This window comes from Denticeps clupeoides, chromosome 4 (assembly GCF_900700375.1).
Source record: "Denticeps clupeoides chromosome 4, fDenClu1.1, whole genome shotgun sequence".
Taxonomy (NCBI): domain Eukaryota; kingdom Metazoa; phylum Chordata; class Actinopteri; order Clupeiformes; family Denticipitidae; genus Denticeps; species Denticeps clupeoides.
Genome location: NC_041710.1, coordinates 7,209,583 through 7,223,925, shown reverse-complemented (window position 1 = coordinate 7,223,925; position 14,343 = coordinate 7,209,583). Strand labels below are relative to the sequence as shown.

The window sequence follows — 14,343 nt, the reverse complement described above, 5'->3', positions numbered from 1 at the left end:
TATACGCATCAACTGGAATCTTACAGGATCCATGTCTTGATTGCTGATTGGTGTAATCTACTAGATTATAACAGACTTCCATCTACTAGACATTACTAGCCCTAAATATATTCAAAATATATCTACTTGTATATGGCTACTGAAATTGTTTTAATATGCCTTCATGTCATATGGATTACACGCTGTTGTTTAATTCTCAGTAGAACCTATAGAAATGCAACGGCACAGGAATGAGTGGCAGGATAATGGGTTTCCATGGTGATAGAATGACAGGTGTTTGAATGGAGTGTTGTGGACCCAGCTTCTCGCAGACTTGCCCTAAAGAATTTAATGGCTCCTTAACTCCATTCAGACATTAACCTATCCTCTTTCATCTGTCTAATTTTAAACTTGACATTGACCGTGTGTGCTCCTTGTTTCTTGTTCTCATTCTTTGCCACCGTAATTTGATTCTGTCTGCATGTCTGTATGTTTTTCATCCAGACACATGTATAGATATGTGAGCAGATAAAATCTTGAATAGAAGCCAGTGTGTTAGAAAACATAAAAAAAAAAAAGTGCATTCCAGTTTTTCAGCCACTGAGGAGTGTGAACTGTGTAAGTGCCTCATTACTTGTATAGGTGTGGCAGAGACCCTTGGGCCCTGGGCATGTAGCCATGGTAACTTGTGGTGTGTGTGTGTGTGTGTGTCTGTGTGTGTGTGTGTGATGCTCACAGGAGAGTGGCATCGAGGCGTCTTTCTCCCCACATCCGTGTCCAGCCTGGAACGTCCCTTGGGACAGCTTACCTGTGGCAGTTAACCCCATTGAAGGTATGTTTTTCTCTCACACAGTGGGGAATAATGGCACAGCTAGGGGCAGGGTAGAAAAAAAAGGACTACCTTTTAAATTTCTTTTCCTGTCCTTATCCTACCTCACGAGTCATCGCTCATAATAAATGCAACCCCAGACAGCGCTCTCCCCAGCCACAATGTGTTCCCAGACCAGACTGGAGATATAATTTCTCCAGCGTGTCCTGAGTCAACCCGGGGGCCTCCTGCCGGCAGGACACGCCCGAAACACCTCCCCAGGGAGGCGTCCAGGAGGCATCCTGACCAGATGCCCGAACATCCTCAACTGGCTCCTCTCGATGTAGAGGAGAAGCGGTTCTACTCTGAGTCCCTCCCAAATGTCCAAGCTCCTCACCCTATCTCTAACCTACCCTACAGAGGAGACTAATTTCAGCCGCTTGTATCTGCAATCTCGTTCTTTCAGTCATTACCCAAAGCTCATGACCATAGGTGAGGATTGGGACGTAGATTGACCAGTAAATCAAGGGACTTGCTTTCTGGCTCAGCTCCCTCTTCACCACGACAGATTGGTTTGCAGTGATGCGGATGCTGCCCCAATCTCCCTGTCGATCACCTGCTCCCTTCTTCCCTCACTCGTGAACAAGACCCCGAGATACTTAAACTCCTCCAAGCAAGATCTGAATGTCAGAGCCTGATGAAGCTAGCAGGACCACATCATCCGCAAAAATCAGAGACGAGATTCTGCCCCCAAACTAGACACCCTCCACACCACGGCTGTGCCTAGAAATTCAGTCCATATGGGTTATGAACAGAACCGGTGACAAAGGGCAGCTCTGGCGGAGTCCAACCTTCTCCGGGAACAGGTCTGACTTACTGCTGGCTATGTGGACTAAACTCACGCTCCTCTGATACAGGGACTGAATGGCCCTTAACAAAAGGCCATCCACCCCATACTCCTGGAGTGCCCCCCATAGGGTGCCCCTGGGGACACGGTCATAAGCCTTCTCAATCCACAAAACACATGTGGATTGGTTGGGCAAACTCCCATGCCCTCTCCATCACCCTAGCAAGGGTAAAGAGCTGGTCCACAGTTCCACGGCCAGGACGAAAACCACATTGCTCCTCCTCAATCTGAGATTCTCCAGTACCTGGAGTAGACCTTTCCAGGGAGGCTGAGGAGTGTGATCCCCCCCCTATAGTTGGAACACACCCTCTGGTTGTCCTTCTTAAAAACGGGGACAACCACCCCAGTCTGCTACTCCACAGTGGGTCCACAGTTGGATGAGCCCATGTATCCAGTTTGGGCTGGGCCTGGCCGAGACCCATGGGAGAAATCCTGACCACCAGGCTTTCGCTCATGGGCCCCAACCCCAGACCTGGCTCCAGGGTGGGACCCCGGTAACCCTCCGGGCCGGGAACTTGGACTCTTTGTTGTTCCTTCCATGAAAGATCTTCTGAACCTTTCTTTGTCTCACCCTTTACCTACGACCAATTTGTCATGGGAGACACTACAAGGGGCACAGAGTTCCTAGTTCCTCATCAGGGCTCTCAAACTCGTCCACCACGACTGTTCAAGGAGGAGGTATATTAGCCTATTAAATGAAATCACATTTGTGTGCCATATTTTTGTGTATATGGTTACAGACTTTGTGTTAAAGTCCAGTAAAATTCAACCTTTTGAACTGTCCTCATAAATTTTATATGATTTCCTGAAGTACTATTGATGTGCAAGGAAAGTTGGGCCTCGCTTCATATTTTTTTCATGTATGTGATTCCTAGAGACTCTTTCTGTCTAAAATGTTTTTGTGGAATGAAAGACAAAAATTGGCATGCAGAAAATGAAATTGGCATTCAGAAATGCTGATCATCTTGTTTCATGCATAATTGCTTATGCAGTTTGGATAAATCTGATGTTCTCACCACATCCTGACACCCACATCCTGTTCTAATGTGCATATCCTCCTCTTGTTCTAAGACCTCAGCAAATCTGTATGCCAGGAGCTTTTTTTTTTTTTTTTTGGACGAAAGTCATGCTGCTTCTACACTGGTCCATGTTGTAGCTCAATTACAGGTTCCATAGTGCAGGAAAGTTCCACACTGAAATCCATGTGAGATAAAGTTTGGCCACAGGTGACTTTGTGAGTCAGGGCATGTCTTAATGCATTATGGAATGCTAAAGCTTGAGCAAGAGCAGCAGGGCTTGGTGTGTCTGACCAGAACATTAGCCTGTGTCACCTCTAGAAGCACAGGAGTTGACCGTTTTGTGACTCATGTGGCTGTTCTGCGGAAGAGATCGAAATTTTGATCTACAGTTGAATCAAGAATTGAAACAAATAGAGGTTAACAATCGAAAGTGGAAAAACATCTGTAAAGTATACATTTTTTATGTATTTGGACTTGCAAGTGCAGAATTTACATCAGATGAAGTACTGTTGTATGGTCTAGCATGCATCAGATCCACTATTGCATGCAATCACATAATCAAATTGCTCATCTGAAATAAACAAAATATTTACCATGTGCGGCGCTATAAAAAAGTTCACTGTTGGTTCATGTGAATAATGGATTACTCAAAGAGCCTGATTTGTGGAACACTTTACACCAATCAGCCTACCTAGAAATGTGTTCCCTTGTCTAATTACAACAACAAATTGGGTAATTATTGAAAGTGAAAGTGAAGTGATTGTCACACGTGATACACAGTAGCACAGCACACAGTGCACACAGTGAAATTTGTCGTCTGCAGTTAACCCATCACCCTGAGTGAGCAGTGGGCAGCCATGACAAGCGCCCGGGGAGCAGTGTGTGGGGACGGTGCTTTGCTCAGTGGCACCTCAGTGGTACCTTGGCAGATCGGGATTCGAACCAGCAACCTTCAGATTACGGGGCCGCTTCCTTAACCACTAGGCCACCACTGCCCCATTATTAACACTGTCAATAAGCTACTGAAGACTAGACAATTTCCTTCTTTCTCCTTACAGCTCTCTTACCTTTGGGCTAATGTGAAGTGAAAAGTAAAGGTGAAGTGATTGTCATTGTGATACACAGCAGCACAGCACACAGTGACACAATGAAATGTGTCCTCTGCTTTTATCCATTACCCTTGGTGAGCAGTCAGCAGCCATGAAAGGCGCCCAGGGAGCAGTGTGTGGGTACGGTGTTTTGCTCAGTGGCACCTTCTCGGATCGGGATTTAAACAGGCAACCTTCTGTTTACGGGGCCGCTTCCTTAACCACTTGGCCACCATTGCCCCAAAAAGTTTTACGACGAAGTTGACTAAGCCGGGATACAAATCCAGGTCTGCTCCATCAGCAGACTCCTTAAGCTGTAGGCTGCCAAGCTTGCTATCCCCAATGAGTGAGATTATATGAAACTGATCTGGTCACATTGGACTAATTAGAACATTAATTTCCTTATAAAGAAAGTGTAACTGTGCGTTCCACTCCTCCTTAAGTGCTACACTCAATTCTGCCAGGTCACGTTGGTGTGGGGTACAATCATTCAGTCTCTTCTTCAACTGGTCCCAGACGTGCTCTATGGGGTTCAGGTCAGGGGACATTGAAGGCCAGCCCATATGAGGCACTCCAACTTCCTGAAGTCGATCTGTGACAATTGTGCCCCGATGTGGTGGAGCATTTCCATCCAAACAGAAAGATGGGGGTATGCTTGCGGAATTGGGGGTTGATGATGGGTTTTATGATGTCTCTGAGGTAAGTACATGCAGTGACTGAGGCATTTACGATAACCAAATCTGTTTTGCACTGACTGGTGATGCCTGTCCAGACTGTTGCACCTCCTCCACCAAAGCAAACCCTGGGGACCATGTTGACCTCAACGTATCTCTCACCTCACCTTCTCCAGCAATGCTGACGCGACACTCATCAGTGAACAGGACTGTAGACCACTGAAGCATTGTCCAGGTCACATGGTCTTGTGCCCACTGCAAACGTTCACAGCGGTGTCTTTGTGTCAGTGGAGTCACCTGCAAATGTCATCTGGCATTCAAGCCAAAGCGGTGGAGTTGGTTGCGAATGGTTTGTCTGGAAACCCTAGTACCCTCGCATCTCGTAAACGGGCCTGCATCTGTCTGGCAGTTCCATAACGATGTCTGTGTACATAGGTCCTAAAGTACTGGATGCACGTCTGCTGATGACACTTTGAGACACGCCAAGGTTACGAGCAACATCTGACTGCTTGCCACCCACCCGAAGGCGTGCCATGGCCAGGTGCTTGTCCGTTAAGTGACCTTGTGTGTTCATGGCTGTTTGAACAATGAACTTCGAATAACTTACTGACAATACCAGCTTGTTATTCCCACAGAATGTTGAAATTAATGTAATATTGAGAAAGTTAGTCTCTTGGTATTGGCCCCAATATAAGGCACCTGTACACAATGAGACCATTGCATGGAAAACACAAAATGAAGTGTGTCAATCACCCCAATACAATTCCCTCCCTTTCCCAAAAATGTCTGAAGAGAGATCAAACACTGTATGTATGACATCCAGTCTCTCACAATATCCCTAACTTAATTTGAGTAGTGGAAAATGTATCTTATTGTTTGCACACTAAATTGGAACCATTCAGTGAAATCTGACCAAAATGAATCTGTCCTGAATATGAAAAGCTTGTATTGTTCTGGATTCTGTTTTTCCAGTGCGAACAATGACAACATCAGTAAAGGTTTTATTCTCATATGACTTTTACTGCTGTGTGCACGGTGCAGCCTTCTTTACTGATGGTCCGTTGCGGTGTGTTAATGATTGCGGAAGTTCTGGTGGTTTGCTGGGTGGCACATAGGTTTATAAAATCTTGAATGGATTCAGTTGGAACTAGTCTACTGGCTCTCCGTAATAGGCCTAATGAGTGTGTGTGTCTTGTTGTGATTGACTGGCATGTAATGAAATTAATTGTAACCGAATTAATTGTATTCATATAAGCAACATGTGCTGCATTAAATATCATCTGCAAAATGGTATGAAATCCATCCCACTTTGCATTCTCACCGAGAGACTTGGTATTGGGGCATTTCAAGATTTACAGAACAGTTGGACAGGTGTACAATGTTCACCCAGCGTTGCAAATCAATGGTCATTACCATAGAACTCACAGCCATGAAAATAACAATTTATGCATGTGTGTGTGTGTGTGTGTGTGTGTGTGTGTGTGTGAGAAGAATGAGGGTGGAGAGTTTTGATAATTGATATTGTACCAGTCTCCACTCTTCCCTCTCCCATTGACGTTTTAAGCTACAATAGTTATGATTTGCATGCCGTTGGTCAAGTAATTGAACGCATTAAAGTTTAATGAAACACTTTAATTAGTGCCACTCAAATTGCCTGTTGAGCTATTTCCAATTACAGGTTAATTGTCACTTTCTTCCAGCCTTTGGCATTCAAATGATATTTCCAAAAGGTATATTGCACTAAATGTATGGAGCTTTGGTCCATTTCCAAATCGAATGAATATTCATTTCATTTTCTTCCTCTGTCCTCTGGTTATGGCAACAGCTTGTAGAAGAATACCCCTTAAGCGGTGTTTTTCAGTGTTTTTTCAGAAATGAGAAATTCCACCCTCTCTGCTGTTTATCTTATTTTTATTCTCTTTGTACATATTTGTAAGTGTGAAATGCTGCTCTTGTACATTTTAATGTAATCCGTGGACTGAATTTTCACTAGAGTGCCAGAACAAAGAGCTGGTTGGAATGGTCGAAGACCCATACATGGCAAGAACAGCATAATGTATTTTTTGGAAGATTCAGATCTCATTAAATCTTTTAGCCTTTTTTGTAGATTTTAGATGTAGCCAATTAGAATATAGACGAAAAGATTATTTTAAATACATATGTAATTAACAAAACAATAGGGATTGTGAAAATACAAAATACAACACACACACTTTGCCAGTAAAAAAATATTCTTATTCTTGCTTGATGTACAAGTTCAGTCTCTGTTGTATTTTGCGCTTCATAATGCAGTGGGTTGTAGTAGCCTAGTGGTTAACACACTCGCTTATGAACCAGAAGACTTACTACCATTGTGTCCCTGAGCAAGACACTTAACTCACTTAACTGGAGTGCAGGCAGGCCATTGTAGTACCCGCACTCACACTGTTGTAACACTTGCAGTACGTGGCCTCGCATTGTCTTGCTGAAATAAGCTTGGATGGCAGCACATGTTGCTCCAAATCCATATGTACCTTTCAGCATTAATGGTGCCTTACCCATGCCATCATAGATGCTGGCTTTAGAACTTTGCACTGATAACAACACGAATGGTCCTTTTCCTTATGACGTCCATGATTTCCAAAAAAAAAATTTTAAAAAACAATTTGAAATGTGGATTTGTCAGTCCACTGCACACTTTTCTACTTTGTGTCAGTCCATCTCAGATGAGTTCAGGCCCAGAGAAGCCGGCGGGGTTTCTGGTTGTTGATATATGGCTTTCGTGGTAGAGTTTTAACTTGCACTTGCAGATGTAGCTTCGAGCTGTGTTAACCGACAAGGGTTTTCTGAGCCCACGTGGTAATATCCTTTACGGAATTATGTCTATTTTCAATGCGGAGGGATCGAGGGTCATGGGCATCCAACGTCGATTTTTTGCCAGATACATGCAGAGATTTTGCCAGATTCTCTAATGGCCATTAGATGAAGTATTGTATATATCTGTGAGGCCTCAGTCCTACATAGTTGTTTTCAATTGCCATATTCAGATGCCAGGCCAATTGCATATTCAGATGCCATGTATAAATAAATTACTACACTTGAGATTGGGTTAAATAACTAAATTCCCGTACTAGTTTTTGGACATACAACTGTCAATCTCTCTGGACCTTCATAATGCCTTCTAGATGCCAGTCTCCATAGAGGCCAGGAAACACATCTGTTTGGATAGAAGTCGAAGCTAAGATTCATTTTCAGCCTGACAGTGGATGTTTGCAGTGACTGATGTGTCTGTCATCTCCTCTTTCTCCAATCCTGAGTCATTTCATTTGTCCAATGGGTGAATTGAAAAATCTGAGAGTACATTTCCAGTCTGTTTTCATTACTCTCATGACATTTATGAGTTGCAGTAACTACTTCAGAGAAATAAACTACGTGGGAAATAGTTATCGGCATGCTGTGTTGTTGTTGTTTATTATTTCTTGGCTATTTTTTGGATTTAATATGCTCATATTCATTTGCATTGCATGAGCTTTATAGTATTTTAGTATTTAACCAAACAGCTGTTCTGTTGTATCTTGAAGTGCTGCTGTCCAATAAGTCCACAGAGGCAGAAGAAGGTTTATGTTTCACACAACAAATGAAGTTACAGCAATACGCCCATTTTAAGTAGCCATTGCTGGCATTGCTAGCCAATCTGAGACACCCTCCATACCGTATGAGCAGAGAGCGCCTTCTGAGCCGACCTCTACTGTACTCATAGATAGAGGTGGCAGGGTGACAATGTCCATGCAGGGATGGGAATGACCGAGACTCCAGCAATACTATATCAGTGCGGTGACAATAATCACAGTGATTCTCAGTACAGCAGGACAGCAATGGTAATTATGTTTAACTAAAGAACAAGCTATTTAATTAATTAGTGAATTTTTAAACAGAGTCAGAGAGCAAGGCCCTTTCACCTACACAAATATTCTTTAAGTAAAGGAACCAGATTTCTGTCATCAATTCAATTTTGTTACCATTCCCTTCTGATTTCTGCAGATTTGTGGCTATTCCCACTCCCATACAGCTCTCTAATCTGTTTGGAGGGGATAACCTTTGTAATGCCTCCCAGGGCAGATGTCACTACATAACTAATAACACCGTGATAGATGAATTATACATTGATGGAGGAGCACCTTCTCGTTCCCCATCGTGGAGAGTCTTCCGGTGCCTCTGCTCTGGGTTTGGCTCTTTCTAGGACAGGCGGCAACAGCACTGCTACACCCTATAAAGCAGAACACCTTGGTTCTATTGGTTATTGCCCATGCTTATGAAATAGTCTAATGAACCATGCCTGCCTCATGGACCCTGACATAATTGCATGCCCAGGACATCAGAAGGACGTTGCCTCCCAGAGATGCTCCACACGCAGTAATGCTCATCCTCAACATTTTCTCTCCTCCATTTGGCATGTACAACACCTTACTGAAGAAACTTTTCTTGTAGAACTTGGAATTCCACTGCTTTTGGCATGCAGCACATGAAATGGTGTAGTATTTTAGGAGGCAGTTTGAACTAGCACAGGAACAACAGCAGAGCTGAAAAAATCAGCACCATTAAAATCTATCTTAAGATGTTTGATACCTGTAGTGATAAAGGTTACACTAATGAGGCACTTTACTTTGGAGAGGTAAGTAACATAAGTGCACATCTGGGCGATGTTGATGCTCACTACAGGCAGGTGGTGCACATACTCAGTACTGCTACCTTGGTACACTTCACATTACACTTCACTATATGAATAGATATGATAATATATATATTAAAAAGTAGACTCTCTCTCTCTCTCTCTCTCTCTCTCTCTCTCTATATGTATGTATGTATATGTATATACACACACACACACACACACACACACACACACACACGTGTGTGTGTGTATGTACGTATATCCCTCAATATTTACAGTTCATTTATGTATTTAAAGAATTGAAATATGTTTATTTTACAGTTATTTTGGCAAAATGTCACTTACACCATTTGTAAAATAAATACTGAAATAGACAATAGAAATAGTCCCCACAAACTGCCCGATGCTCCCTCAGGGGACGGGTTAAATGCAGAGACAACATTTCACTGTGTGCACTGGGTGCTGTGCTGTGGTGTGTCACGTGACAATTAATCAGTTTATTTCTTTCACATTTAAGTTTGTCTGCTTTGTCTTCTAAGATTTCTATTTGTAATCAAAACACAATGGTTTCCACCCTGTTTTATGGGCTTACTGGCAGCTTTATTAGCCCAAGTCATTAATAGTTTTCTTTGGCAGCCATGGACTTTCCTGTCAATGGTCATTTATTAGTGTTATTATAAAGCGGACACTGAGAATTGTGAGTTCCAAAAAGTCTAATTAGGTCTCACCCCTCCATCTGTCTTTATTCCCCGTTCCAGCACTTCTTCTGTGGGGATCTGCAGCAGAATAGGTCTAAGTAAACAGTGTTCAGGCTCTTCGCCTCACATGCTGGAGGTGTAGGGGTTGTATCATTGGGTTTCAGGTTTCACGTTTCCCCTACGCAGAGCAGGAGCAGGGCTGTGTTTACAATACCTAATCCTCTAATGACAGCATGAAGACTGCGCTGCACAATAGGGTATTCGGTTTTCAACAAATTGTGTGAGGCCACTTTGTCAACAGGTGACACTGTTTCAGTCAGTCGATATTTACATGCCTTTGGACTTCAACCAGGCTTGCCTTGTTGCCTCCATTATTTTTGTTTGAACCAAATAGCCAAAGTTGTAATACCTCAACATATTGTTCTTATGACATCATAGAGACAGATTTAGATATGCCATCAGCACAAAATATTGCTAAAATGAAAAATATTTGTAAGGGTAGAGATCTTCAGTAGCCAGTCCCCAGTAGCCCAATAAAAAGACAGCTGTATTTAGTCCCTTCCCACATGGCCATGTGCAGCATTTGCAGGCACGGTGTACGGTTTTTACTGTTCTGACCGAGCCTGGGTGCTATCACTGTTAACACGAAGGGGCAGTGGTGGCCTCGTGGGTAAGGAAGCGGCCCTGTAATCAGGAGGTTGAATACTGAACCACCAAGGTGCCACTGAGCAAAGCACCGTCCCAACACACTGGTCCCCAGGTGCCTGTCATGGCTGCCCACTGCTCACCAAAGGCTGTTAAATGCAGAGGACACATTTTGTTGAGTCACCGTGTGCTGTGCTGTGTCATTTCACAATGACAATCACTTCACTTTTACAGTGTAACGGATGTGACAGATGGTCCATTCTCGCCTGACCAAACAAATACCCACTACCTCAGGCAACTTCGCATTTTCTCCACATTTCTGGGGTTACGACAGCACCCAACAGTTGACTATTAAATGACTGGAACAGGGTCAGCAACTGGGCAGGCATGCCGTGGTAAAGTTTGTGTTTGTGTGTGTGCTAAAGCTACAGTTGGGATTGTGTTGGGCATGTGCAGCAGCCTTTAAGGCTGGTGGTTATCTCGCCACTGGCACCCGCAGCTTCAGAAGATTTGGCACCATCGCGCACTTTCTGTTGCCGCTCTCTTCTGCCCTTTTAAAGAAGCAGGGGAAAATGAGAACATTAGAGCAGAGAATGAGACCAGAGCCAAAAAAGCCTTTCTGACTCGTTTCTTTTCAGAACACACAAATCCGATGTGACGCTCCTTTACCAATTCACTAATGACAAATGCTTAGAAACAGGCATTTTTCCTTAATGAGAAATGCACATACACACACTCATTTATAAAACAATCATAAAAATGCAACTAAACCTGAAAGCTGTAGTAAATATCATGACTTATTTTTATTCTTGCTTGTTCCAACATTTCATTTGACTTCCTCTTCCTCAAAATTATTGACTACATTATATTGTCACAGACATGGTCTGTAGCAGTTAAGCCACCCAACTCTAGCGCCCCTACTGGCTGCTTGCTGAACAGTTTCTATAACTATCAAGTTTGAAAGTTTCAATGGTATTTTCACTTTATTTCTATTCTAATTATTGTATAGTTTATTTTATTTTAGAGATTTTACAGTTGCAGCACTTATCATGATTTTTTTTACTACATATCATTGTCTTGTGAAGAGGGGTGGGTGGTAAAGTAAAATAAAGACATTAAATGAACTGCCTTCTACAGTGAGTGTTGTTCCATTTGTGCTTTTTACTTTGCGTAAGTGTTTATTGTAACATACCTCTGCACTGCTTTAGTGTTCCATTAGTTCTTTTGGCTCACAAATGGTTGGCTACAAATTTTCTCACATTCTCGGAGCCAACAACACATTTTTGGGGCTTAGTAACTATTCCAGCTGGCTCTCCACAGACCAAGTCGGTCATGTTGGTCTAGCCTGTGGCTTTCTGGAATACTTCATCTGTAGCAACTATTCTGTAGCCTCCTCCTTCTCAGTTATGGTCAAGTTCACTTAAGAGCCTAGATTATTTGGATCTGAAGCATATGGTATCAGGCGCACCGGACCCGTGACTCACAATGTCTCCCCCCCCCCCATCAGTCAAGCCAAGGAAATAATCAGAACTCAGCCAGCGCCAACTGAGTACTGGGCCAGGACGAGGGAGTCGATGGCTGCCAGCAGCTTGTCACGTCCAGGACGAGGCACACGATGTCGGTTCTGGAGAAAACAAGCCACTGCCAAGCCAGTGTCCTTATCTGCCTGCTTCAGACATGGCATCATTGCTGGGTAGCATGTTTTCTAACATGAGATGTAAATACTCAAGGGAAAAAAAAGGTTCCTAAAAGATCTGTGTGTCTTTTTGAAGGCTCAGTTTATCTACCCTTAGAAGAATTAACTTTTTTTTTTTTTTTTTTTTTTCATAAACCACTCAGGAACAAACAAGGTCAAGGTCATTGGCTCAATATTTTTGGACACTTTTGACAAATGCATTTCTAGTGCTCATAACATAACCATCATCTTTCATAACATTAGTTTGCCAATGAAAGTTCTTGGTTTTTAGACTAAAGGTCGAAGCCGGGACGTTTGTTGTAGGCACTGTTTTTGAACTGATGCTAAGCGCAGTGCTACACGATAAGCGTTGGGCTTAGCTGAAAGTAAGGCGTGCTCAGGATTTACATAAATAGACAGAATAAAGAACCACTTGGTGATTATCTTTATCTCCTTTTATCTATTTATTTATGTAAATCAAGACACATGCTTAGTGGTCTTTTGCATTGCTAGTGCACTGCACCTCACATTCTCCAACCCTGAAGTTCTGCTCGCCTGGTCTCGCCACCTCTGAAGGTACAAGGAAGACATTCATCTAGACTCTTCTCTGTCGTGGGCCCTAGGTGGTGGAATGAACCTCGGGGTCAGAACAGCACAGTCGCAAAGTATCTTCAAACCGGGTTGAGGGTTTAAAAAAAGCTGCGTCCACACTAGAGCATGTTCTGAAATGTTGTCAGTCATGTGGAGATGCAGAGAACTGATCTTATTTGAGGTATGTAACTAGCGTATCATGTGATTCTGGAAGAAGTGGAATGTAGTCTTCATGGTGTATCATCTATAAAAAGAAAAATTCACCCAATTAATTCTTCACTCTCTATAGATCAACATAATTTTGTGTCAGCTGGACTGTCTTCTTGTCATTGTTAATTTTAATTAACCAGTGTTATTAAGTCTTTGTTAAATTGTTCAGAGGGTCTTTTTATTTGTCTCAAATTGTCTTCATTTAAATAATTTTCTTTGCTTTTTGTGTGAATGCAGAGCATGTGACAGTAGACAAAAGGTCTCTGTTTAGCTCCAATTTGGTCTTCATGGCCAAAATATTTTCCAACACAGTGTGCTGGATGCAGGGGTCACCCCATTCACTTTTTTATCTCAGAAACTTGGAGCATTAAACTTTAATACTTTCTGCTGGGGCGATATGACAGATCAATACACAATTATTTTAACCATTATCCTGATGTAGGCTTGGGCAGATAATCAGTATTATTGAGACAGAGGGTTGGGCAGTATGGCCTAAAATATAGACTGTACCTTGAAGCATGTACAGCGACAATGCGAAGAAAAAGCCCACAGAATGCGATTGTTTGCAGTGCTTTGTACATGTACTTGCTAAACTCGATTATTAGGGTTTGTTTAATCTCTGCACATCCCCATGTGTTTCAATCTAATACATTTGTACATTTCTGATTCAGACAGCTATTTCTATTGTCTAGTTTAATCGTCTTGGCAGGAGGAGTCCAGCTGCAGAACCTACATCATGGGGAAGGTCTACCTAATGATTAGCCACACTTGGCATCAACTCGGCTCTACGGCCCAGACTCCAGAGTTAACATGGCGCGTACAGCAGTGGTTCAAAGTTGAACTTCCGAGAAATCTCAGAACAATACACATCAGTCTTCAAAGAAATTATTCATACTTCATACTAAGTTATTCATAATCATATCCATTATTTAACATGGTATGCGATTTATGAGAATCAGTTTAATCAGATGCTATTTTATCGTAATGTATGCCGTTTAGCGGATGAATTAACATATGAAATTACATAGTAACAGTGATCATTTCATAAAGATGGCGTGAATGGAATTCCTCCGTAACAGGGATGTTTGGTGTTTTCGTTTCGCCGTCTGAGGTGGTTCCGGTACCCCCAGGCATTTAGGACAAAAGCCCTCCAGTCTGCCTGCTCTCCTGTGCACGTTCTGATGTCTCTGATATTGTCTTCAGAGTGATGGTGTTGTGATAGGTGCCCTGTACCAGCAGCTTTACGGTGTGGGAGGGAGCACTAGGCTGTTATCTCGAGGACATTCATCACGCTGCCTGTCTCCTCATGTTTAGTTTGGTAGAAATGCCATCGGGGTGTTAAATGTTTGTAATTACATGGGTATTTCTGGATATGTGGGCACTCGCCGATTACCTCAG

At 42.8% G+C, this 14,343-nt stretch overlaps 1 protein-coding gene across 3 annotated transcripts in view; it reads left to right on the top strand.

Moving 5' to 3' along the window:
* gstcd (glutathione S-transferase, C-terminal domain containing) overlaps positions 1 to 14,343 on the top strand; it is a 43,511-nt gene that overhangs the window by 4,938 nt on the left and 24,230 nt on the right. For all 3 annotated transcript variants that reach the window (XR_003749420.1, XM_028975147.1, XM_028975148.1), the window contains exon 4: positions 718 to 811. Coding sequence is in view for 2 of the 3 variants with exons in the window: in XM_028975147.1 (XP_028830980.1) it covers positions 718 to 811 (94 nt within the window). In the remaining variant the exon portion in view is untranslated. The remainder of the gene's footprint in view (positions 1 to 717; positions 812 to 14,343) is intronic.